Genomic DNA, 26042 nt, shown 5'->3' on the forward strand with positions numbered 1-26042 from the left:
GTTAAAAGCACCTTAAACCAAGTTTTTGGCCACTTGACGGCCCCATCTCATCTTCAGAGCTGTTCTCATTTACAGCCCCCGCCCCAAGTCATAAAATTCACATTTCCAACCCTCTTCTGACACAGCTGTGGGCACGGCACTTGGCACTATGCCCTAAAAGCCTCTTACCCGATTACCCCCAAGGATCCCTCCGGACAAGATGCTGCCCGTGCCAGCTGCCCCCAGCATCACCCCAGCCCTCCGCGTCCCCTTTGCGATACTCCTCTAGACCGTTGCAGCGAGCCCTTTCTCATCCTTTTCCAGCTCTTCATCCCTATTTCTCCTGGGGAACTATTAAACACGCTCTGCCCTCAACACTGGGGTTGTGATGGTTTGCATCCTGTTGCTGATCTTACGGCTAATTCAGCTGCTTTTTTGACTGCTGCTGAGTACAGGTAGATGCTCTTTTTTTTTTTTTTTTAACAGCCAGATCTCCTCTATGAGCAGCAAAAACTAGATTGGAGGTACTGCTGCACACATAAAATGAGGTTAAGGTCTTTCTTAATGTGCTTTTTTTTGGTCAGCAGAGGGGTGCTTCTGCCCCTCATACGTGACATCAGTGGAGAGCATGAGCAGGGCTGCCTCTGCGAGGGCTCACGAGCCAGTATTTCAGGGTGATCCCGTGCCCTCGCTAACAAGTATAGTCCCACAGTACCTGAGCAGAGCAGAGACAGTTGTTGGTAACAGGGTCCATCCACAGAGCGAGCGATGAACCAAGGTCTAGTATCCACCTGGTCAGGAGACAGGGCTGAAATCAGGGCTGGGTAATACGACTAAAATCAGGGCTGGATAATACGGCTACAATATACGCCTAAAAGACAGGGCTAGAGGCACGGCCAAAACAGATTAACCTACAAGATTGCTTAAAACAAAACTGAAAGCCCCGGGCTTGAGCTTAAATGCAGCTCAAGAGGGTGGGAGGTCCCAGGTGAGGCTGCTTAGGACAATTAAGGCCCATTAATTTGCCCACAGGTGCCTGACGCAGCTGCGTAAGAGCCACGGGGCAGCAGATGAAATCAGCGCAACCCAAAAAGCGCTTCTTCAAGCTGCGCAGCGGATCTGTGCGCTCGTTGCCCCCGGGGTGCTCGAAGCATGCGCAGGTGTAAGGGCAACTTGGATAACTTTCTGGCAAGAAAAACCATCGAGGACTGCTGGAAACGCCTGGTTTGGAGGCTCTTATGCTTTAGGGAATTGTTAGCTGGGATAGCGCGTACCTGCTTGCTATCCTCTTGGGCTGTTCAGTAAATGTTCGATTTTGGCCGCAGCTGGTGGCCCACTAAGCGGACCTTTGCTCTGATGGAGCCGCGCTGTTCTTCCTGGCCTTGGATACCACAGGTTGTCTTCCTTTCCCAAGGTTTTTTGTTTGTTTGTTTGTTTGTTTGTTTTTAAGATGTTCCTTCAATTTGGGCTGAAGCAATTGGATCCTACCTCTGTCAACAGCCCGAGTCCTCTCATTCTCCTGCAGGGGCTCTGATTTTCTTCTCTCCTCCACTGCACTTAGCTAGAACTGTTATTTGCTCAGCTTGCTGTTTCCAATTAGTTTGGCCAACATCTGTCCCATCCCCAAGGATACAGAACTTTTTCATGACATCACTCCCCAAAATACGCAATCCCAGCCCCCGCCTTTCTGCACCCTTTGGGTCTAGAGTTTGTCCTAGCTCTGGTGCCTTTCCATTTAGGTGCTTCCCTGTAGCCACCAGGTCTTGACTGCGTGGTAAACAGGCACTCGCGTCCCCAAGATGAGTTGGGATAAAGCTGAGCACCCCATCCTGACGCCGCTCACAGAACCAGCCCGCCGCAACCGTGTCGTTCCCTCCCAGTACACAGAAATACCTGCACGCACGAAGCTGGCAGAGCAAGGATGTCGCTCCAGCAGCCCTTGGAATTTCTATTCTCTAGCCGTGCCATCACAGAGATGCTGCTTGGCTAGGTCCTCCCCGACAAGTGAGGGTGCCTGGCTCCATCTCCAGCCCACCCAGGAGCATTTTGGGCGAGCACAGCCATAATCCTGCCACCCTGCCTGTCACGTCCAACACGGGGCAGCAAGGTGGGAGGACAAGGGATCACTCATTGCGTCCAATATGCAGGTGGCCTCCGCCTGGGGCAGAGACTCCGGGTCACTCGCTGGCCTGTCGGCTGATGCCGGCCAACCGCCCTTACCTGCCCCTCGCTTCCCAGACAGCCTCCGAGGAACAGCACCAGTGAGCAGGATGGAGCGGGTGACCCCTGCGGAGGGATGAGATGAGATGCTGCGGCGGAGGAACGCTAGTCCAGCTAGAAGGATCGAGCGGCAGGCTGCGATACGATCTATCCACAAATGCCCAAGGAAGCGGTTGCAGAACCAGCCGGGAATATTTCTGGGGCAAGACGTGCTCTAGAGGTAAAGAATACCACAGGGACGCACAGGCAAGACAAGACACATTCGTTAGCGACTCGGCTGCGGGAATTAGTCCACAGCGCGCAGCCGTCCTGCCCGAGACGTAGGGCAGCAGGCAGGGAAGTCCGCAGGAATGGGACGGATGGGAGAGATGGAACGAAAGGACATCAAACGGCAAACGCATGTGAGAGGTCACTTGCAAGTTGGAGAGCACGCACGCAGCAGCGCTGCGGCACTTGCGCGCTTCGAAAGGGTTGTCGCGTACAAACTGGGAAGGACGGGCGGGAGCGACGAGAGGGACGTGGAGAGAAGGCACATCCCAGGACTTCTGCCCGAAACAGGTCCTCCCAGTGTGCGCAATGCCACCAGCCCCAGGCCATCTGGAGAAGGGTCACGGAGGCAGCAAGGGTTCAGGGTGGCGATGAACCTGCTGCCGAGCCCGCTATGGGAAGAAGCATCAGGTCTAGGGAGAAAAGAGAGGGACCCAAGAGCCAGCCACAACCACAGCTTAGCTCACCAAGAGGCCCTGGCTGGAAGAAACTCCACAGCTCCCAGGTGCGAGACACGTCGCAAGCGTCGGGAAAGGGACAAACGCTTTTGAGAACTTTGCTCTATAGACAGCAAACTTGCTTGTGCCCAGACAGGCTCAGCTGACCCCGTTTCCAAGCCCCGGACCAAATCTGAGCTCTGAGCCAGCTAGCACATTCCAAGAAGTGAGCCCTCTTCGTCCTCCGGCATCTCCGTAGCCTCTCTGGGTAGCAGAGGTGGGAAAGGGATCCCGGACACTTCTGGTCCATCCCTGCTCAAAGCAGAGCTGACTAGATTGGGTTGTTCAAGGCTTATCTGGTCCAGGGTTGAGTATCTCTTGATGATGGAGATCCCGCAGCTTCTCTGGGACTCAGACCTTTACCACCCTTGGGGGGAAGCGTTTTTCCTAATACCCAATATGAATTTCCCTTGTGCACGTCGCCTCAAGTCCAGCCCCAGTAGCCTTCCTGGAAAAGCTCGGCTTTTTCTCTATAACCCTCCCAACCCAGAGCTGTGCAGCAAGCAAAACTGCTGGTCTGGTCTGCGCCTTGGCCAAATCCAGCATCCCACTCTGGATCCAAGGGAAAAGACCTACCCCATGCTGGCTTGGCTCACGTTCACGCTGCGGAGACTGGGGCTTCTTGTAGATCATCTGCCCACCCCGTCTTCCCCAGGAAAAGACTGGCAGGACCCTGCCATTGCTCAGGGCCATTGACACAGGGGAGGGGGCTGCAGTCCGCATCCGAAAGCAGGATTCCCCCCCCGGTATCCCCATCCGGGTCTGGCCCTGTCTAGCTCCTCGATCCTGGCAGAAGCAGCAGCTGAAAATCTCCCGTGCGAAAACGCAACCCCGCGCTGGCTGCAAAGCTGCCCAAGGGCCACAGGGGTGGGTGCACAAACCCAATTAACAAAGCAGAAAAGTCGCTGGGAAAGCTTGGCTACCTGAACTGGGGGGGGGGAGCCTGTCACCGTGTCCATACGCGGTTGCTTGCAGGGCATCTGAGAGGGACATTTTTTCCCTGAGACACATGTCCCTCTTGCAGAGCAAAACACGCCTGCCCGGAGAGACAGTGAGCGCTGAGGCAAAGCGCTCCCTCAGGGCACGCCAGGGCAGGCTGGGAATGACATCCCGGATCCAGCTGGGAAGGGGGCAAAAGGGTTAAACACAGGAGACAGATGCCTGAGGAACCGGCCTCCAACCCTTCTCAGGAACCAAGTGGAAGAAAACAGTCAAACAGCCATCTGACAGCAGCATCTTACAAAGACCCCAAAAAAAAAAAAAAAGAAACAAAACCCCCAAACAAAAAAAAAGCCTTCTTTATTGAGAGCAGCACATAAAAACCCAACAAAACCCAACCCTTCTTGGCTGCGGTACCCTCCGCTCAAGCAAACAAACTAACCCACTCTAGGCTGCATTCCAGTAACAGAAATACTATGTTAGGGAGGAGTCGGCACTCTGGAAGAGGGAGAGAGGGGGTACTGCCCAGAGTCGTTGTACAAAAAAAAAAAACAAAAGGCACAGGGTAGTTGGGAAAGGTAGTGAGCTCCTTCATATGCCAGGCACTTTTGTGTTCCTGCTGGCTGGCCTGTACCCGTGGGGCGCGGGAGAGCCAGGCATGCCTAGCACAGACGGACGGAGAGAGCGGCCGGGCCAGGCCAGCAGATATGCGCGTGGCGAGCGGGGATGGAGAGCCTGGTACTGGAGCCCAGCTCTTTACTGGGAGAGGGAAGAGCTGCGTTCCATCCACGCCAGCAGCCCGAGGGCTCCGGGCTGGGCAGGCGGAGAGCAAGAGGCAGCGAGGGCTGTCTTTCGGGACCCGTGGAGGAGAGGGGTGGGTGGGGGGACACTGGGGGACACTGGCTTGTGCTTTGAGTCCAGCAGCTGCTGGTGCCGAGCCGCTCGCCGGCGCGTCGGGGTCAGGCTCAGCAAAGGGGCCGTAAGGAGCGCCGGGGGCTCCCCGGGCACCTACGGACCCCCGTCCGCCCCCGCGCCGCGTCCTTCCCCGGCGAGGGCCGGGATGCTCAGGCTTTGCTGTCGGCTGGGCTGTCCCCGAGGGCGGTGGCGAGCTCGCTGAAGGAGGGTCGATCCTTAGGGCTGGGGGCCCAACAGCGCTGCATCAGCTTGGCGAGGCGGGAAGGGCAACCCTCGGGCTGCGGGAGCTTCGTCTTTCCCGACTGCAGACCTGGCGCGAAAGCAAAGTCCGAAGGGGGGCCGTTGGGAAGAGATGCCATCCTCTTCGTGGGCAGCATCTCTCCACGCGGGCTGGAACGGCCTCTCCCCAGCCAGACCAGCACCGTGTCAAGGGAGGGGGACATCACCCAGCCCCTTCTGCCACAAGGAAAGGACGCGGGCTACAACGCCAGGGACGGCACGGGGTACTCCACATACCTGCTAGGACCTCATCATCTGCCAGCGGGGTGTAGGGCATCTCCCCGTGCGTGAAGACCTCCCACATGAGCACCCCAAAGGACCACACGTCTGACTTGGTGGAGAACTCGTCCTCCAGCACGGCTTCAGGCGGCATCCAGCGCAGCGGGATCCAGGCTTGGCGAAAGTGGTAGTACTCGCTGCGGGCAGGACGGGCGGGCGATGAGACCGGTGCCATCCCATTCCCTCCCATTCCCCCGCCAGGCTCCCAGCTGACCTGTTGTACACGTCTTTGCTGAGGCTCAGGGATGAGACCTTGACCTGCCGCTGGGCGCTGACCAGGCAGTTCCTGGCTGCCAAATCCCGGTGCACGAACCTGCCGTTGGAAAGATGCTCCATGCCCAGGGCCACCTGTGTGCAGAGAGACACCTGACCCCCGAGGGAGATGTCAGCCACTGGCTGCCTTCCTCGGGGGTCCCCAAGCCCCACAGCGCTTCCGAAGCTGCGCTATCACCTTATGTTTGGTAGTGAGGGGCTGCGGCTTCAGAGACTCGTCCTTGCTCTTGGAGATCCTCAGGAACTGCTTCAGGTCCCCCTGGGAGACAGACAGCAACTCAGAGGCAGCATTTCTCCGTGCTGCCAGCCGCACCGGTCCCCGCTGTGCCCAGGCCCACAGATCCTCATCTCCATAGTCCCCCACCTGCCCTCCTGGTCCCTGCCCTGCAGGGCAAGCCAGTATCTCACTTTTGGGCCTCGACTGGCTAAGATAAGCAGGCCTGACATTTCCAGGACGTTTTTCATGTCCCAAATTGAATTCTCTCCCATCAACTCCCAGGCTCCCCCTAGCAGCCCTTAGCATTCGCAGCCATTCTGCAGCACGGAGTCCCATAGCTTAACTTACTCAGTGGAGTCCTGGACATAAACCAGAAACCAGGAGGATGTGGGAAAGGATAAAGTCACCTCCAGGTCTTGCAGGAGACCCCCCCCATTCCCCTTGAGACTCTTCCACGTGTTGGGAACAGCGGTAAGCTCAGCCTGGTCTCCCTACACCTTGCTTGCTCTGTGCTGCCAGCCTGGACCGTGCCACATTTGCAGGTCCCCTGCCCACTGTCCACCCACCCTCCTCCTCCTCGCCGCGGGCACCGCTGGCAGAGCCCTTACCAAGTCCACGTACTCCAGGACCATGTAGTGCGGCTCTGCCTCGCGGCACAGCCCCAGCAGCCGCACCACGTTGGAGTGGTTCAGCTTGCCGAACATCTCGGCCTCTCTCCGAAAATCCAGCTGCAGCTGCTCGTCCCTCGTCTGCAAGCTCTTCACCAGGACCAGTGCTTCACCCTCGCCATCCTCCGCACCTTTCGCCTTGGCCAGGAACACTTCACCAAACTCCCCCCTGCCTGGAAGCGTGGAGCAGCACATGGGAAGGCAGCGTACGTTAAGACAGCGTATGTATTTGACAGCCCGGCGGCTGCAGGGCCCTCTGTACCCCAGCACATCCAATTTTCTGGCTAGGACACAGGTTTTCTGCCAGAGTGGGGTCAGGGCCAGGCTGTCCCAGCGTACCCAGGGTCGTGATTGTCTGCAGGTTGGAACGTGGAAAGTGCATCTTGTCGGCAGCGCTGTGCCGCTTGCTGGCCCCGGAGCTGCTGCCCAGGTTGGTCAAGGCCACTTCTTCTTGGATCTCTGCCGTCATCTGCCCATTCTGCAGCAAAGTGCCACCTGCAAGGGAAGCGTAAACGGCTTCGGCATCCCGCCAGGCTGCGCAGAGAACGTCGCGCTAAGGATCGGCCCCTTCTGGGGCTGACGCTCCGAGCACCCACAACTGGCTGCAAGCACCCCAGCTTGACGTCTAACCCCAGGCAACGGAGCGGCCTCCGCACAGTTGTTCCCTCTGCGGGCTCAACGTCTGGCCCCATCCCTGGCAGCCCTGCAGCCACCCTTGAAATCAGATGCTGAGCAATGGCTTCGGTCCCAGAGGTAACCAGACCCATCTGGCCTTGTCCATCCCACGCCACTCGCTCATCCCGAAGCGCTGGCTACATCCAAACTACCATTGACAAAACTCTGCGGAACAGCGGCAGGAGACTGGACGCGTGAGGCAAGAGGTAGAGCAGAGACGACCCTGCTCGCCATTAAGCACAGTCTCTTGATGCCCAAGCGACTTTCTGGCATTAGCTGCTGCAGCCTGCCTGCCCTGCTCCTGCTCCCTTCCCAGCAAGGCAGCAATGCTCATGTCCTTGGTAACCTTGAACCCGTCAGACCAGATCAGCCTGGAGTTTCCTTCGCTGCCTGGGTTCAAGCAGTGCTAGGGAGCACCGTCCTTGCAATCAACCCCAGCAAGCTTTCTGCTCAGGATCTCCGCTAGAAATTTCCCTGGCACAAACAGAAGGCAACGAACAGGACAAAACGTTATTGCCTTAAGAAAGGAGAGAACCCTGCATTTTACCGGCAGCTCGTAGGGGAAAAGGCTGTATAGATAGCAAACCTTGATTTTTGAATGCATTGACTGCTTGGATCGGACTTGGCACTAGGAAGCGGTGCTTCCCGTAGGCTGAAGGCAGGAGTTTGAACGTAAAGCGGGGCACAGCACTGAGCTAAGGTGGCTGACACATGTGCAGCATCACCCTGCACCACTGTGCACACTCCATTTCAGCTAGTCCAGGAGCAAGCGTTAAGGAAACACCCGGCCACGCAAAAGGATTTAATCACAACGTCAAGACTTGACCCAACACGAGGTAACTCCAACAGGAATCCCACTGCCCGTAATTTCCATCAAGGGCTATTGTACAGCAGCGTGTGTACGTGCACGCTTACAACGAACGCGTACGAGAGAGGTACCAGCCCACCAGCACATCCTGAGCGGGTCTGGCCACGATGACAGGGACTATGGCTTTGCCAGAGGTAGGCTTGGAGCTGAGATACGTGGACTTAAGCTACTGACAGCCGTCCTCTCTCTCACACGCTGGAGTAACATTTGCAGAAGACGACAGTGAAAAAACACCACCTACCCTGTAAATCAAAGCGTGATGCTACTTACGCTCTCCCTGTTTTTATGCTAATTATTAGCAAGACTGTTTGACCCTGCGCTGTCTGTACTCATGACTGATGGTGTCTCAAGACTACAAGCTTGAAGCCAAGAGGATAATACAAGACGACCGCTGCAACTGTGCCAAGAAAATACCAAAGGCTGCAGAGCGAGTATGCTGCCACTGAGAGACAGCACCAGCGGGCAGCAACGACAGACGCTTTTGAGAACAGACATCCCCATGTTTCACAGAGCTTTGACAAGACGGTCAATAACAAAAGGGACCGCAAAAATGAACAGGAAGCTTAATTTACGTATCCAGCAGTCCAGCGGGGAACCAAGTGTAGAGGAGCTGCCTGCTTTGCCCACCTGCCTGCAACGCCTGAGCATCTCCTGGAGAAAAGAGACGCAGCCACGCTGCCCTGGAGAAATTAGCACGTGCCAACACAGAAATCAAATGCTCCCCTCAGTCCCCCCAGCTGTTAACCTCCCCAAATGCTATGTCTTTATTCACCCGGAGAAAGCAGCACAGTCAGACAGAGGGACACTGAGAGCAAGCACCCTTGTTACAGAGGATGTGGCGCACCAAGGACGTGACCTTGGAAGGTGACTGACTTGTTCGGAGTGCATCGATCCATAGGAAATCCATAGGAAGGATCCACTGCAAATCCATAGGAAGGTCAAATCTGTCTGGATCCTGAGGGCACTGGAAAAGTCAGCTGGTGGCCAGCCAGGGAGTACTTGTCATCAGGTAGGTGCTGAGATACTTCGGGTCACCCAGCTAAAGAGGGACCGCATCAAAAGGAGGAAAAGAGCCAGATCTTTGAAGACCATGGTGAAGGGGGTGACTCCACTGGAGCTGACAGCAAACACAAACCACTTCTCCAGAGAGGCTATGGAAGTACCAAAAAGGAGTGTAGACGTCTGGGCAGCTGGGTCTGCTTGTAGCAGTGAGGATGCATCTCTGACAGCTAAACTGGTTCCAAATGAAGGGGATAAGAAGAGGCAAAGTCTGGCAGAACAAAAAGAAAAATATAATAAACATAGGCCAAAATAAAAATCTGAGACCACCTCAAAAAAAGATTAGAACAAATCCTTTCCCAGGAAGGGGATGCTGGCCAGAGCCTGTCGGCACCAGGTGAGCTGCCTACGACTTGTCCACAGAAGAGCTCACAGTGGCGACAGCAGCAGAGCACAAAGCTGCAGAGATGCTCCTGCATCCCTGCTCCCAGGAGGTTCCCCCACAGCCAGACTTCTCTTCGGGAGGTTTGGCTCTGTTCAAAGTACCAATACAAGAGGAAAAACAGGAGACAAACCCAGCAGGGATGTTTTGCCAGGACCTCACAGCAACCCCCATGCCATCAGGACGTGGCTGTGTGCTGGAAAACTGGGAAGGCGAAGCATGATAACTGCATTTACAGTGTGGGGGGAGATCCAGGGAATTATAAGGGCAGCACGCTCAACTGCACCCCATCACTCACAAGTCCTCACTGGTATCAGTGAGGCAAGGACAACCACGACGTCAGGAAAAAGAGCTGAAACAGCTTTTGGAAATGAAAACGATGCCTCAAAGATCTCGGGTTCACTGAAGGAGTCATGTAGCTCATGCACAGTGGGGACCCAGTTTAGTCTACTTGCGGGGATTTTGCAGGGTCTCACGGAAACAGCTGTTAAAAAGCAGCTCGGCTGCCACGGGACCGGAGGGAACATCCTCCGACGGACACACAGAAAGTAGGCACCAGGGTAGTACAACATGGAAGGGCTGCTGCCGGCAGCGGTTTGCCAAAGCTGCCAACTTAGCAAAGGTAGCTTTGCAAAGGTAGCAGCAAAGGTACAGGCCAGCTGTGGCCAGCTGCAGAGGGACACGGAGCACTGGGAGGTGCAGCCAGAGATAAAACATGAGGGCTGGGGAAAGCAACCCCGGTGTCCCATCCACAGTGGTGGGCTCAGCCCCGAGCTGCCTGCTCTCTCTCCGGAGCGAGCTCTGCGGACAGGGAACTGAAGCCCGTGGCCCAGCTGGGAACAGGACAGAGCCCAGCTGTGTCACTCGGCAAAGCTGGATGCACCAAGTCCTGCCTGGGGCTCCCCATCTCAGAAAGGCGATAGCGCAACCAGAAAAGGCACTCGCAGGAACAATCAGACGTACAGAAGAGCTGTGTGTTCCAGCGCAGAGCTGATAGGTGACAAGCTTGGAAAGCAAAGAGATAGTTTTGTGCTCCAGAAGTCCTTGCTGGAGGATGCCGTAGATGCTCAAAGCTTATATGGGTTTCAGAGATAACAGGGTGAGTTCACAGCAGAGTTCAGGGCTGTTCAGTGAAAAGTCTTCCTGTTAGCACCAGGAGCTGCTGAACTGTGATTTGAACAGGCTGGAAGAATACTACTATTTCCTTACATTGCAATAGGGATACTCCCGTCCCCTTGGCAAAGGGTGCATGGGATGCCATGTACGGGTGCTGGAAAGCGGGAGCGATACGTAACTCAGCAGACAGAGGCGGCCACAACGTGGGGCTGGGATGCAGGTTTCACACTAACTGCCTACTTCTCACCTGGCAGCAGGTCTCCGCCACCAGCCATAGCCAAAACCAAGAGCAAGAGACTCCCAGGGTAAAGAGGAGTCCCCTGTTCCCTGGGAGCTCCCCGTCCCTCAGCCCCTCCAGCCCAGGGGTAACGGGCCAGCAGTGAAGCCCCCACCCCCAGAAGTGCCAGCCTCACCATTCAGACACTCCATTTCAGGCTCCTCGCCCTCCGGGTGCTTCTTCAGCCTCTTGGCTTTTCTCCGCTTCTTACAGTAGAACATCAGCCCCAGCACGATAATGATGTAGGCAACAGCCGCCCCCACCGAAAGCCCAATGGTCTGGATCATCTTGTAGGGTGTGTGGCTGCCAGGTCCCTCATCCTCTTCCGCTGCCGGCTTGTCTGTGGGGCAGAGAGCACCAAACCCATGAGGGTGCGGAGGGATTTCCCAAATCCTGCTCAGGAATGTGCTGGTGGAATGAGAAAAGCCCCCCCCCCCCCGCCGCTGCTGCGGCCACCTCCTCGTCCAGCCGCAGCACACCGCGTCGCATCCTGATGGGGATGCTGCCATGACTCCCTAGCAGGCATGACCCACCGGTGGGGCCAGAAGCCGTGCCTAGAGCTGCTGGGGACACCAGGAGGCCGCGTCCCGACGTCGGGAACCTCCCTTACCTACGACGTATAGGAAGGCCTCGCGGTGCTTGATGTTGCAGCTGTTGCCGGCGATACAGGTGTATTTTCCAGAGTCCTCGGCGGTGACGTCGTAAATCACCAGGGAGCCGTTGGGCATGATCTGAATCCTGCCAACCACACAGAGCCCTTTGCAAGCACCAGAGGGCAGAGGCAGGCTTGGGGTACCTGCAGCCCCATCTTCCCAGGGTGCCTCAGCCCCGTGTCCCCAGTGCAATCGTCCCGAATCTCAGGCTGTGCAAGGCTCAAGAGCAAACGGTCGCAAGCTCAGCTGCAGCTTGGCAGGTTGTGGCAGAAAAGGTAACCCCGAGGCCAGGAGAGTCCAGGCCCCGGGACACGGAGACAACCGACCGTGTGCCCCCCAAGCTGGGAACCCGAGACCGCACCATCGGCACCCGCGTGCTGGGCAGGCACGGGGAACGCCACGCCGCGCCACGTTTCGGTTTGGAACGGAGGCTGTGTACCTGGGCAGCAGCTTGCCGGGATCCAAAATCTTGTCCTTCCCTTTCCACTGGATGTGCGGCATGGGGTCCCCCTCTGCCTGGCACTGGAACATGGCTGTGTGCCCCTGGTACACCGTCGTGGGCTCCGGCTCTAGCTTGAAGGTGACGTAAACTGCAGGCAGAGAGGCCGACACGAACGCTGTCAGCTTCTGGGAACGGTGCTGAGCTCCCGCAAGGGAGCGGGGCCAGCGCTGGCTCAGCGGCACGTGCCCTCTTGGGCTGTTTGCAAAGCACTGACAGGCCAGACACTCAAGCGCCACGGGGCAGAATTCGGGGTCAGGCCAGACATTTCTCTCTCTGCCGGGGCGTGCCGGTGGGCTGCCACCCAGGCAAACCCGCTGCAAGGCCGGCGCAGCGGGAAACCCGCCTGCCTGCCACAGAGCCCTCACCTGCGACCACGAGCTGCACGGTGGCACGGATCTCGCCTTGCGGGCTGTTGGAGGCGATGCACGTGTAGTTCCCCGAGTCGCTCCTGCTCACCTTGTGGAAGGACAAGATGCCGGCATTGTGACTGACGTGGGACGGCAGGCTGCTCCCGTCTGCAGGACGCAAGAAGAGGGATGCAGCAGTCACGCAGGGAGTGCTGGGCCGCCAGGCAGCCGCAGCACCGCCGCTTCACCCACGTTGCACGTGGGCCAACGCAAAGGTCCTGGGGCCCCAGGTCAGAAGCAGACATACTGCATCCAAGTCGTCCCCCCCCTTACCTGTTTTAGTCCACTGGATGGTGGGTTTTTCCCGGCCAGTGGCTGAGCAGGACACTGTAACCTCCTTATCAAACTCCATGCACTGCAGCGGCTGGGGCGGCGGGGTGAACTTCAGCTTCTCTGCAAAAGACAGACGTGCCGTTAAAGCCTCCTCAGCCGCAGAAAGCACCAGAGCTCGGGGTATCGCGCCTGCACCCTGCCGGGCAAAAGAGCTCCCCAAAAGGGGAGGATGCGGAGTGCTTGGCAGCATACCTAGCACGTGCACCCGTGCGTATCCCTCGATGCTGCCTGCTGGCGTGCTGCTCACGCACTTGTACATGGTCCCGTCGTACACCTCCACGTTGTTGATGCGCAGCGTCCCGTTCTCGGAGATCTCAAACCGTGAGTCCTGCCCAGAGGGAGGGAGGGAGGGAGCGGGGCAGAAATGACATTGTCACCAGCCCTGGGCTCAGAACCTTGCCTGTGGCACTCCTGACGTTCCCGCAAGCCCGCACCACGCCTCAGGTAAGACACAGCCCTGCCGAGACCCACGTGGAGAACTGAGGCAAGCCGCAGTGACACCTCTCTCGTCACTGCCCCAAAAGCGGAGGGCTGGCTCCCAGCCAAGCGGCTAGAGACAGCCAGTCGTGCACCCGTACACCAGTAGGAGGGAGATGGTGCCAGGAACATGGGCCAGAGTGGGGGTGACAGGGATGCTGGGCCTAGGAGCAAGGCAAGAAACAGCAGCCGTAGAGGAAGGAGCTGAGCAGGTACCTGGCCGAAGTGCCCGTGAGCAGCGGGGGCTTGCCCCATCGCCTCACCTCAGAGATGGAGACGCCGTTGCGGTACCAGGTGACGGTGGGTTTCAGGGAGGCCTTGCTGAGGCAGTGCAGGTATCCTGGCTTGCTCTCCTCCAGCTGGCTGTCCTTGGGCATCTCCACCCATTTGGGTACCGCTGGGCACGGAGGCAAGGGGTTACACGGGGCCGCTCGCCACCTCTCTGGCCAGCACCAGGGCAGACCAGACAGACAGCGTGCAGCCAGCCACGAGAGACGTGCCTCTCCGTATCAACGAGGTGATGCGCCATCCCGCCCCAGCTCACCCCAACCCTCTATCCAGCCCCCTTCTCCGCTCCCAGCCCTTCTTGGAAAGCTGCCTACTCGCCACAGTGATGCTCAGTTCCTGCTTCTTCTCTCCAGCCTTGTTGGCAGCGTGGCACGTGTAGGTCCCCGCATCCGTCTCGGTGATACTGGTGAAAACGAGCTGCTCTGCCTCTTGGTGCACCCTGCCAGCAGTGGGAACTCGTTCCTGGTTCCTCTCCCACCACACTTGGGGCGTGGGTACGCCTCGCGGGGCGACGCAGGCCACCCGGTGCCCCTGGTTCGCCGTCAACACCTTCGGGGAGAAGGGGGCCATTTCTTCGATCTCTGAGAGGAGCGATAGACAGCAGGGCTCAAACAGGGCAGGAACACGTAGCCAACCCACCAGCCGCATCATCCCCACGGGCGGCACCAGCCGAGGTGCTGAGAGAGCTCACCAGCTCTGTTTGCTCCCCTCAGCCAGGTGGCAAGGATGAGCCATTTCACAGATTAAACCAAGCACTTCTCCCGCGTACTGACCCATTGCTATATCCGTCACGTCGCTCCAGAGCGACACTGCAACTCTGGGACCCGCTGCCCGCCCTGCCACCAGCCCCAGGACCTCACCTGCTAGCCGCAGAGTCGCCTTCAGCACCAGAGCTTTCCCCCTCTGCCCACGGCCAACGCACTTATAGACGCCGGTGCTGCGAGCCCTCACCTGGGTGATCAGCAGGGAGCCGTTGGCGAACACGGTGGTCCTGGGCACGTGGGGAGAGGCAAGGCTCAGCGGGCATCTCTGCGGGACGTGGGCCAGAGCCACAACCCCGGGATGTGAGCCCGTGGAACCGAAAGGGAAGGCTTTGGATCGAGGCAAAGCTTCCCGAGCGCGAGGGGAACCACGCACATAAACGAGGAGACGGTGGGACACACGCTTCGTGGGGGAAGTGAGCTCAGGGAAGTCTCTTTTCTCGGAGAAGTGCTGGCTCCCACCAAAAGATGGGTCACCAGGCTGGGCCAGCTCTGAAAGCTGGCACAAGCCACGGCGGGGGGGCAAGAGATGGTGCCCAGGAGCTGCCGGGCCACTGGGCATCTGGCACCCAGACAGCTCCTCTTGCCTTGCCAGGCTCCAGCATCACCCTCCTCGGGCAGCCTGGGCTGGGAGATGTCCCCATCTCTGGGGTTTGCCCCATGAGTAGGTGTCTGGGGGGGCGTTCACAAACATTCCTGGCTCTGGGAATCACCGCGCACGGGTGTCTGGAGGTGCAAGACAGCCGTGGGGCCAGCGATCGCTGTGCAGGTGTTGGGGGCTGGGAGGTGTCCCTGAGGCTGGGGATCAACACGGCAGGCATCTGGTACTGGGACACGTCCCTGACTCTGGGAATTGTCCTACGTGGGCGTCTGGGGCTTGAGGTGTCCCTGGCTCCACGAAATCACCACACACAGACGTCTGGGGCTGGCAGACATCCCCAGCTCCGGGGATCAGCATGCGTGGGCACCTAGGAGCGACAGCCCCACAGACCCGTTTGAGGACAAACTGCTTGCTGAGCCCTATGCAGATAAAAGCCACGTACAAGTACCGAGGCCCTGCTAAACCCAAGCCAGCCAAGATGAGAAACCGATCCCAACGGCCGGCCTGACGTCGAACGCTTGCCCTCGGGCACGGCCAGGGTTTGGCTTCTCTCCGTTTCTTCCCGAACACGGTGCCCCCTCTCCTCCCAGCCCTACCCCCATCACCGGGGTCCCTATTACTTGGATCTGTTGGTGATGGGGCTGTCTTCAAAGAGCCACTCCTGCGTGGGAGGGGGCACGGCCGCAAACTGGCAGTCGAACATGGCCTCTTCGTTCTTGGTCACGATGAGGTCCTGTGGGACGATCACCGCCTGAGGAAAGCTCTCGTCTGCAACGGCAGAGACGACAGGAGGGTGAGAAGAAGAGAAGAGCAGAGCCGCCTGCGGTGTCTATCCCTTCACCATTGCTCTGGGGGAAACTCAAAGAAAGGAGTGGGTCGCACCCTGCGAGCCCGAAGGAGGCAGACATGGCGGCACGGCTGTAGCCCAGGTCTGCGGGCGGTAGCCGCTCTGAGGAAAGCCCTTTCTGCTTCCACGGCAAGGCCCTGAGCACCCTGGGCTCCTAGCGAACGGATCAAACCTGTCACTGGACTCCAAATTCCCTTGTCCGATTCCAAACACCTCTCTAAGGTCAACATCTCCCGCGCTCCCCGGGCCTTGCCTCCAAAAGCCGGCGGGGTATCTCACCCACGCGGCACCACGGTGGCACTGGTCTTGGCCAAACCGGCAGCACCTACAGCCTCCAGGGTCCAAACCTTCTTGAAGGAGGGAGGACCCTGGTACTCCGGTACCGGAGACGACGGCATAGACCTGCTCCAGAAAGAAGCAGGGGCAGATTAACACCCGTAGCCGGGGCAGGGTTCAAACCCGGCCAAGCGCGTCAGGCCTGTCTCCGGCCAGAGGCTTCGCACAGAGAAAGTCACACCAGCCTGACGCTTCCAGGACATGGTTTAGCGGGCATGGTTGGTGGTCGGGACTCCACGATCTTGAAGGTCTTTTCCAACCTACATGATCCTATCTAGCCTGCCTCCTGCCCTGCAGCAGAGGGGAGGCTGAGAGCGCAGCAGCAAAACAGCCGAGCCCCCCAGCCCCGAGCAGCCGGGACGCAAACTCACCGATGATATTCAGCGTGAAGTTGTTCTGGCTGCAGACGAAGCCGACGGCACTGCGGGCACAGCAGTAGTAGAGACCGTTGTCGTCGGGGCTGGCACTCTGCAGGGTCAGCGTTCGCTCCTTGTTGCTGACGGAGTAGGTGCTGCGGCCGTTGGGGAGAGGCGTACCGTCCCGAAACCACTGCCACGTGGGGCTGCGAGACAGGGGCGAGAGGGTGAGCGGGTGCGGGACGCCGGCAGGGCTCCCCGGAGAGCACATGTGCGGAGGAGACAGCCCAGAGATGGCCCATTTCCCTGGCTCTCCGTCCCCGCTGCTGGCCCCGACACGGACACGAAGCCATGAGACATGCAGCCAAGTGGACGGGACATGACTGGAAAGCAACGGAGAGTGACCGCAGCACACCAAGCAGCTCAGCGACCGGACTGTGACAGCCCGTCCTTACTGTGCTCCTCGCTACGCGGCTCCGAGGAAGCCGTTTGCCTTCTCCCCCGGTGCTCAGCCACAGGCTCAATCCTGCCTTTCGCCTTCCCTAGACTCTACTGAATCCTCGGCGGGAGAGAGGAGAGAGAGACGGAGAGAGAGAAAGAGGGGAAGAGCATGCAGTGAAGGTGCAGGGGGACCCCCGGCAGGGTCCGCTCCTCGGGAAGCAACCCTTACCGCGGGTGGCCGTCGATGTGACACCGCAGCACCACCGCGGAGGAGGGCTGGATCTCGGCTACGCTGGCCGGCTGCTTCAGCACCACGCTGCCTGTCTCAATCCCTGTGGGATCAAAGAACGAGAACCCAGCTGGCTCTCCAAACCTACGGAGCCCAGGCGGATGCCGACTCAGTGATAACCAGAGCAGGCAGCAAGGACGCAAGCACGGAGGAAAGGGACACCCAACCTGCGAACACCCCACGTTGCCCCGTGTAGCTGTTCTCTGAGGGATAAGAGGGGCTCTGAAAGGATCTGCAGTGCTCGGGACACACTTGGTGCAGTAACATCCCCGTTTCATATATACAAATGGGGAAGGTGGCAGGAGAAAGCATCCCCGGCAGCCTTGGGGACATCAGAAGGTACAAGCGGCCTAGAGGGCACGAAGGACACGGTAGCTGGGGAGGAATCCTACTTGCACAGTTCATGCCGTCCGATCCCCGTCTGACCACGGCCCCCAAACGCGTTAGCGGGTGGCCTAGCAAAGCCGTTTCCATTTCTCAGCCCCTTCCAAGAGAGCGCTTTGTGCCTGGCTGCCCTCTCCCCACACTCACACTTGATATTGAAAGAGGCGTTGGTCGTGCGAGCCTCCTCCCCGGTGAGCAAGTTCCTCGCCACGCACTGGAAATCCCCGGCATCCCGGTGGCGGTCGACAGCGGCAAACTGGAGGTTGCTGCCTTCCTTGAAGCGCTGCTCCGTGTCCCGAACGGGGAGCCCGTTCTGCAGCCATTCAAACTCCACGTCTGCTGCATCCTCCACCTCGCAGCGGAGAATGGCGCTGCGGCCGTGCAGGGCATCCTGGGAGTACGGCTCCTTGGTGAAAAGGATCATTGCCCGAGTCCCCACAGCTGCAAGACAGAAAAATAAGGGCACGTTTAGAGCATGGGGAACGGGGAGAAGGGAGTAGGTAAGCACGTGCTGTTCTCAAGGGTCTCCGGACAGCTGGTACCGCCACGTTAGGAGAAACGCAGCCCAAAGCACATCTGCCAAAAACAAGCCCCCGTGGGGGAATTTAAACAGTTATGTGCTCAGATTCCAGCACAGCCTCTTTAAGGCTGTCGCTCCAGGGAGGGAGCGACGGGAGGGAGCTCTCGTGACCCCGACACGCTGCCGAGTGCCGCGCTTCCAGCCTGAACAGAGAGATGTCTCGTGGCGTATGAGCCGAGAAGTCAGTCACCAAGACACTGGGGAGCAAGCAGCTTCCTGGGCAGTTCGGATGGTTCTTTGAGCTCCTCTTGTCCTGTTTTTTTTGGGGACGCGTCCTAAGTCCCAGCCATGCGTCAAGATTGCCCCAGATCAGGAACACCCATAGACTGTTTCTAGGCTTTCCTCAAAGCTCCTCTCCTTGGGATCATGTCTCTGTCTCACTTCCACATCCTCAGAAACTACCCAGAAAAAAATATAATGGTCTGGAACAAGGATTGCCCATGGGAATAACCACAGGAGCTGCTGGAGCACAGCACAAGGAGACGCAGCAGTGACACCCCAAGCTTCTGCTGGGGACTCACCCCACTTGCAAGTAGGAGCGGAAACAAGAAATTGCAATGGTTGACCCCAGGGTCTGATAGCGGCCATGCGGTGGCTCTCGAAGGCTGGAAGCATCTCTCTGCAGTGGTGGAAAAGCCAAAGAATCCTCCTCCACACACTAGCCCCCACCCAAGAGCTCAGGGTCGCGGGGACGGAGCAGCCAGCGCTTCCCTAGGCATTGGCTGACGTGGCCGCCGAGGGACCGTGCTAGCGTATTCCTAAATCTGGCTGCTGTCTGGCCACAGCCAGCCATGCAGGCGCTCTGCTCCGGTTACCAGCTGGCCGCAGAAAGGAAAGCAGACAAAGGGCAATTCAACACGCGCTGACTGCTGGTGGACTCTGTTCTCAGCACCGTGCTCTGCAGGGAAAGAGGCCAAGGCAGGCAGATTCCGAGCATCTTGGAAGCAATCTCTCACAAAGGCAAACAAGAAAGTGGTCGGAGCGGTGCGCTCCCACCCCTGTAAGGAAAACGGCTTCAGAAAGTGGTTGCCTGGATGAGCTACACGAACAGGATCCAAGCCCAGCTGAAGGACGGTTCTTCCTTGGAGGCTCAGCCGCATCCTCCTGTCTGGTGTCTGTGTAAAAGCCTGGTAAAGGGGCACAGTTTGATAGGACATCTCATGCCAAAACAGGCTGCTGGGACAGACAGACAGACAGGAGCAAAGGGGAACAGGACGGTCAAATCCACTCAGGTTTGAACCCACAGGAGGTGGGTCTGTCCTTTTCCACCGATGTGCTTCAGGGCACCACGGCGCACGTCCGTCAAACCAGACCTGTACGGTACAAAACACGTGCAAGGCGGCAGCGTGCATTAGGAGAGCTCGTGAAGGAGATGGATCAGTTCTCTTCTTGGGGTCTCCGCATCCCAAAACCTTTCACAGCCTACTAGTCATGCTAGTGCTGGAGCTAGTGATGAGGCACCTCTCTCTGAAGGTGTAGGCCATTAAGACATGATATTTTAAATTAGGTGCGCTTCTAGCATTAAATTGGCAGCATTAGCAGCGCAACACTAAACAGCAGCAGAACTGATTTTGCCCCATCACTGCCAGCAAAATTGCATTTCACTCAGCGCTGGTCAGCTGAAAGCTTCAGCAGCCTCATCACATACATCCTGCTGCCTCAGCATCCCCCACGTCCGGGCAGGAGGACACGGCTCTGTGGACAAGAGACATGATGAAGGCTTGGCACAAGCTCCACGTGGGAAGCAGGGATTTTACAAGGTGTCAGGAAACACCGGGATCCAGCTCCCCGGTGAAACAGGAGAAACTGTTTATGTCCTTGTCTTCCATCCTGGGGAAACGGACACAACCGTTTCAGCTCAAGCGAGATCCCTGCGATGAACGCCTCATGAGCACAAGTGCCAAAGTAAACTGGGATAAGTAAGTGTTGAAGTGCAATAAGAGCCATAAACTTGTGTTTTGTTTTGACAATAGCATCCAAGGTGCCGTTGGATGGACTGGCTGCACATGCTGGAAACCACTGTCGCAACCATACCTCAGATCTGGGCTACGAGGAAAGACTGGAAGCAGCTAGATGTGGTCCAGACGTTTTGGGGTGGAAGATGTCAGAAGCCCAGAGCTGGACACAGCTTTTCACGGTACTCTCAATCCAGAGCACCAGGGCCCGCTGTTCGGAGATGGGATGTGCTGCACTTGCCCATAAAAGTTGTAGAGCCCTGGTCCAGCAAATGGCTGCAGTCAGCAGGGCTCGCGCATCCCCTCCACCTCATCTGGGCTTTTGGGACAGAGGATCAAGCAAGCTGTCCAAGCAGATGGTCTGGGATGCCATTATGCCAAGAGTTTGCGTAAAACCTGTATAAAGCCAACAGACGTCACCACCTGTACCGAAGGAAGACCTAGAGGACCTCCCAGCACCACCGCGCGGCAGAGCCACGTGCACGGCTTAGCCACGGGAGGCTGCCAGAACTGCCCGAGCTGGCAGACGAGAGAGCTCTCGCGGCGCTCGGTGGAGAGCAAAGGTGACCCCTGCTCGGTCTGACCGGACACCTTCACGACAGCATGGTTCTCTTGTGGTTTCGTGAGCTAATCTGGGCTGGGCTGCATTGCTAGGAGCTGCTGAAAGAAGCAGAATTGACTTTTTTCTCTTCCCTCAGTGAGAGCCACCCGCAAAAATACCCAGCAACACCAAGTTTGTTGAAAGTCGGCTTAGCAAGCCCAAGCCAGTGCAGAGCTCTCCCCTAGGAACCCAGCTGGGCCAGCCACAGTCCTGCAAAGCCAACGCCAAGCAGCAGTCCCAAAAGAGCGCGCTGGCAAACACCCACTCTCTGCGTACGTACGTGACACAAGCCATCCCTGACTGGGAGAAAAAGAAACCCTCAACACATGTTTCTGGCCTAAAACCATTAAAACTGTGGCTACAGAAAGCTTTTCAGGAAAGCTCCAGCCAGATTAGATAAACACGTTTGAAATGCAGCGCACTTGAAAACACCCAGTGGTGTTTTACCCAAAGGATATTTAATTGAAATACAAAACCCTCCTGTTGAGGTAATAGATGAAGGTTAAGCGAACTGTGTAGGGAGGCTGCACTGGTACCTACAGGTCCCCAGGGTATCATTCCCACACACCACCGAGCAAATCATCTGCAGGGAGGGGACAGGCATCGGCAGGACGCACAAGGACGGAGAGAAGAGGAGGCTCAGATCACATCCTGGCTCCGAGAGCATACTTATAGCAAAGATCCGAAGGCAGGAACACAGCATCCTTCATGCAGAGGTATCCCCCTGCTCAAAATTAGTTTCATTTATTTAAGGAGGCAAATAGCCGCTTCCCAGGAAAAACACTCACACCAACATCTGCATTGCCAGCCTGAATTTCTACCACGTGTATCTCAATTCACTTTTCGGGCTTGGGATGTCCCCAGGACTCGGACGTCGCAGCCTCCTCCGAAGGCCACAGCGGGCTGAACATGTGCAGAGCATTTCAGGCTGACAAAACCAGGAAAGCCGCATCCAGGACAGACTTTGTGAGCAACCCTATGGTTTGAGCAACCCTGCCCAAAGCTCTGCAGAGTGAGTTTTCAATCCTATGAGCTTGCCAGGGAGCAAAGGGCTCTCCACGCCTCTGGCAAAGCAGACCCAGCCCCATGGTAGCCAAACCCCATCGAATGCTGCCACAGCATTACGGCAGCGATTTGGCAGCAGGCTGCAGCACAGCCTGGGAATGCTTTGGTTTGGAGCCGTTCTCCCGAGCTAGAAAAGCGAGAGACATCGGCGTCGCCGTTTTCATCCTCACAAAAATGCACCAGAAGTGTAATAAGGGTCTGAAGGAGACATGGCAGAGCTGGGGGCTAGCACTGGGAAATCGGGGCTGAAATTTTGGGGGGGATCCCACATCCCTGTTCCCACCTGGGCAGCACCAGGTTGGGTCCATCCCAGGCACAGAGACACTGCAGGGCTCTTGGGGAAGGAGGCGGCAGCAAACTGCCGAGCCGTGTGTTTCAGGGCTCACCTCTGAGGCTGGACGCCGTCCTCCCACGCTGTGCCGTGGAGATAGCCGGACAACAGGCGACGAACGTCACGGACCGCAGACCTTGGTGGAGCGCCGGGCTTTGTAATCACGGAGACGCAGCCGGAAAACGCGTGGGGTGGCAGGACTCGCCCCCGGGGGATCAGCTCAACCCCATCTTGGTGCCGCAGAGCGACTGCGCGAGCCGGGGAGACCAGGCGGCCCATCTCCCGCCCCGCCTGACGGACCGAGTCGCCTACATCTTGAAGCAATCCGAAAATCATTGTCTCCTTGCCTAACGACACCGCTTGGGAATGCAGCCTCAACCACAAGGCCTTCAGCTGCCGCGCAGCCCCAGATCCCCGCTGTCTCCGCAGCCGTCTCGCTCACCTACGGCCGTGCCGGGGATGCAACAGGCAAGTTGGCTAGTGGCTTGCCCGGGGCACTTGCACCGAGCAGCAGTTGTGAAGGAAAGAAAGAAAGCAAGCCGGCACAGACCTCAGCAGGCGATGGCTAGCCTTGGCAGGCGTTTGGCACGGTCGGGGCGCCAGCAGAGCTGGAAGCCCGCTGCAGCGGCTCCATGTCCCCAGTCCCATGGGAAATCCACGCTCCCCCTCAACCCTGAGCCACCCGCTGCCAGGCGTGCCCACTGCCCAGCTCCTGGGCACCTCCTCACCGAGCTAAAAGAGCTCTGGAGAGAGGACAGAAAGGGAAAAGGAAAGGATCTATGTCACTTCGTACCCAAAAGAACCTAGGTAACCAACCTCTTCGGACACCACAGCTGATGCAGGGATGAGTAACACCAAAGATGCTTGCAACCAAACAAGGAACTAAAAGCACGGGAATGGGATTTGGGAAGAGGGCTTTGTGCAAGTTTAAGGTTTCCTGGTTTGAAAAGCAAGCCCAGCGCCGTGGGGCTTCTGCAGCTTGTAGTCCAGCCCCACTCTCCAGCCAGGCCCCGGGAGCGTTATTCTGCAGACTTGCTTCCACGGACACTTAGCAAAGTTCACCCTGGGTCAGCTCAGCCAGATGTGCAAGCCAGCTCCTTTAATGTTCTGCATCTGGAACAGCAGATTAGAGGAGCTGCAACTCATCTGCAGTGCCCAGGGCAGCAAAGCCCGGAGGACCCAAACTGCATCCTTCCTCCCCAAAGCGGAACCGTCCTCCTCCTCTTCTCCTCTGCCAGCAGGAGGCCTCAGATCTGCCCCAGCTGTGGAGGGGGAGAGCTGGCTTCCAGGAAAGAAATAAAACAAAGACCCGTGGGTACCAGGAGGCAATGGAAGGAGCTGGCTGCAAAAACCAGCACAGCCAGCTCCCCCAAGGAGTTCTTCTGGCAGAGGACATGGCTGGCCGGCATCTGTTCTGGCCTCTCGGAGCAGAGAGGACCTCAAATGCTCCCGTGCCAGAGTTGTCCCAGCTCCGCTGTGGAGCCAGTGCTCCCTGGGGATGCACAACCAGCGAGTCTCAGCCCTGAGGTGGGAGCTGGAGGTACTTACACCCCCAGCTCAGCACCTAACTAGACAAGAGAGCTTGGTAACGCACTGCTAAACATTTGTTCCCTGCCCATTTTCTTTAATAGTTAGCAAAAATGCCAGACTGAAAGAGCAGGATTAAGAGACACTTTCACCACTTTCTGCCACGCGGCCAACTCTGGATGTGTCAGCTAATTAACAAACCTCAGCAAAGCAAGGGGGCAGCGATAGCTTTTTGTCACCTGGGAATCTGTAGCTGATGCACCACTACCCCACCATACCCACACTATGAACTTTCTGCTTCTGCCGCTGCCATTGCTCAGAACGTTGAGGAAAAGAAGCCTCTGCAATCAACCCAGGCTATTCCTCTTCAGTGAGGAATCACTAAGGGAAAAGGAAGGTTTGGATGAACTAAAGCACTGTGGACTCACGTCGCTCTGCAGCCCTTGCTCCCAGCTCCGTAGACCCGTAACAAGGCAAGGAAGGCACAGGCAGCGCGTTGCTTTGAAGCTGCCGTTGCATCCCTCAGCAGCATGCTTAGCTGCTGCTGACCCCAAGCAAAACCAAAAACCCAGACCACAGCTACAAAGACCACCTGCCTCACTGCAAGCCCAGGGGCAGAGTTAAGGACTACAAGAAAGGCCCCCCTTGAAGGAAACGAGGATCAAACCTCAGCAGAAGGGACCGAGAAGCTCACACTCAGGTCCCACATCCCAGAGGAGCTCAAGGTGGGACGGACACCAACAGCCCCAAACATGGGACTGATTTATCACCACGTTCTCTGGGAAAGACAATTGGTCCACAGCAGAAGTCTGGTGTCAAAGGCGACCACAGGCATATTTTTGGAAAAGACCGTGACCTGTGCTCCATCCCAAGGCCACAAAAGGCACAGTGGGGACTGTGTTAGGGTTTAGGGTCCTGGACTCTCACAGGTTTCAATAACACGTTCCCAGAAAGAATTATCAAACAGGTCTCGTCTTTAGGAGCAATTTATTAAACATCATTGTCGGCAGGCAGCAATTCCTTCTGTTGCCAAGTCCTCAGGAACGGCTCCAGTGCTGGGACTTTGCTTTTAGCCACTCTCGGATCAAAGAGCAGCACACTCTGGGTTCAAGCCCCAGCTTGCTTCTGAAGGCTGGGCAATCAAATCACTGGGCTGGAGCATCCCGAGCTTGCTGGTCCAGAAGCGTTGAGCCCCCTGTGAGAACAAGGCTCCGCTCACCGCATGCAGCTTTAACTCCTCGTGCGCTCCTCGCCAGCAGCTTGGCAGCAGTTCCTAAAAGGGAGCAAGGTTCCAGACAGCGAAGCGCTGCTAACGCTCAGGACCGCAACTCTCACCCGACAGCCTTTCCTTTCTGCTGCAGCCGGGCACAGCCCCGTCGTCCCTACGACATCTGGGCCCCAATGGACTCCACGCATCCCTCCTTTTCTCCCCCTTCCCCATCCCCAGTCATCACCCCAAGCTGTCAGCAGCACTCCTTCCCCTGCCTGCAGCACCCAGGCTCCTTCCAACCCAGCCTCCGCTGCAAACAGCCCCATCTGCGGAGAAGCAAAGCCAGCCCTCCCCAGGCCAGGGGAACCACTCGCCTGGCCTCTCGTCCTGCCCTCTCTGCCGTCACCGGACCAGGCAAGCACTCGGTACCTCGATCCCACCTCCCGCTCCCCATCTGCTGCAGCCCGGAGGATGCAGGCTGCCACGGAGCAAGTAATGCACGCCAGCATCTGCTCTTTGTCCTCGCGAGGCTCTCGGTGAGCACGGGGCCCCATGCAGACCTCCCCTTCACGGCTCGAGCGAGCCATGTGTTTACTGGCACAGTTCATTACGAACATGCTCCTATAAAAGCAGATTTTTGGCGTGCCAGGACTGGGAACAACACATGGGTCAGCTTTTCCTCCCCTCCTGGTCACAAATACAGAGCCAGCAGGCTCATTTGCACCAGCTGAAGCTGTCGAAGCAGGCAAGGAAAAATCATGAATGCTTAATAACACAAGCAACCCCCCTGCCTTGCTGGTCGGTCCCTACAGCCACATAAAGCAGCTGCTCGGAGCACGCCTGCTCCACACACAGCTCTATTCCACTGCTTAGCAGATACCACGGAAACAGCAGCCAAGCCAAACACCCAGAGAGATTTGCATCTCCAAATGATTTCCAGCCAGCAAGTTCCTCTGTGCAAGAGGTTCCAGTTGAGAAAGCCTCTCAGACGGGTAGAGTTGCAATAAACCACTCTCTCCCACCAGGCCAGATGGAAATGGTTTGATGCAGGCAAGGAGCTCTGAACACGGCAGGCTTGGTCTGATCAAGCCCAACATCTGGAACGCCTTTGGGCACCCATCATACAAGCCTTTTAAAACGACGTCGTTTCCCATTCCAGTTAAAGTAAAAACAAAAGCTCGCTCTGCA

The 26042-nt window shown here is 57.6% G+C and overlaps 1 protein-coding gene across 2 annotated transcripts in view; it reads right to left on the bottom strand.

Annotated features, from left to right (window-relative positions):
• Positions 1-4243: 4243 nt before the first annotated feature.
• PTK7 (protein tyrosine kinase 7 (inactive)) overlaps positions 4244-26042 on the bottom strand; it is a 36181-nt gene continuing 14382 nt past the window's right edge. Inside the window, exons 2-20 of one of the 2 annotated variants that reach the window (XM_075042342.1) lie at positions 17733-18026; positions 17142-17244; positions 16487-16677; positions 15553-15700; positions 14431-14561; positions 13885-14151; positions 13546-13679; positions 12998-13133; positions 12746-12865; positions 12431-12580; positions 12003-12153; positions 11521-11648; positions 11047-11250; positions 6873-7028; positions 6474-6706; positions 5827-5907; positions 5590-5741; positions 5334-5512; positions 4244-5127 (exon numbers count right to left, since the gene is read on the bottom strand). In XM_075042342.1, the coding sequence (XP_074898443.1) occupies positions 4967-5127; positions 5334-5512; positions 5590-5741; positions 5827-5907; positions 6474-6706; positions 6873-7028; positions 11047-11250; positions 11521-11648; positions 12003-12153; positions 12431-12580; positions 12746-12865; positions 12998-13133; positions 13546-13679; positions 13885-14151; positions 14431-14561; positions 15553-15700; positions 16487-16677; positions 17142-17244; positions 17733-18026 (3119 nt within the window). In that variant the 3' untranslated portion in view covers positions 4244-4966. Of the gene's footprint in view, positions 5128-5333; positions 5513-5589; positions 5742-5826; positions 5908-6473; positions 6707-6872; positions 7029-11046; positions 11251-11520; positions 11649-12002; positions 12154-12430; positions 12581-12745; positions 12866-12997; positions 13134-13545; positions 13680-13884; positions 14152-14430; positions 14562-15552; positions 15701-16486; positions 16678-17141; positions 17245-17368; positions 17622-17732; positions 18027-26042 lie in introns of those variants that run through there. The other variant, XM_075042343.1, reaches the window with a different exon arrangement.

Source organism: Buteo buteo, chromosome 12, assembly GCF_964188355.1.
Source record: "Buteo buteo chromosome 12, bButBut1.hap1.1, whole genome shotgun sequence".
NCBI classification, from domain to species: domain Eukaryota; kingdom Metazoa; phylum Chordata; class Aves; order Accipitriformes; family Accipitridae; genus Buteo; species Buteo buteo.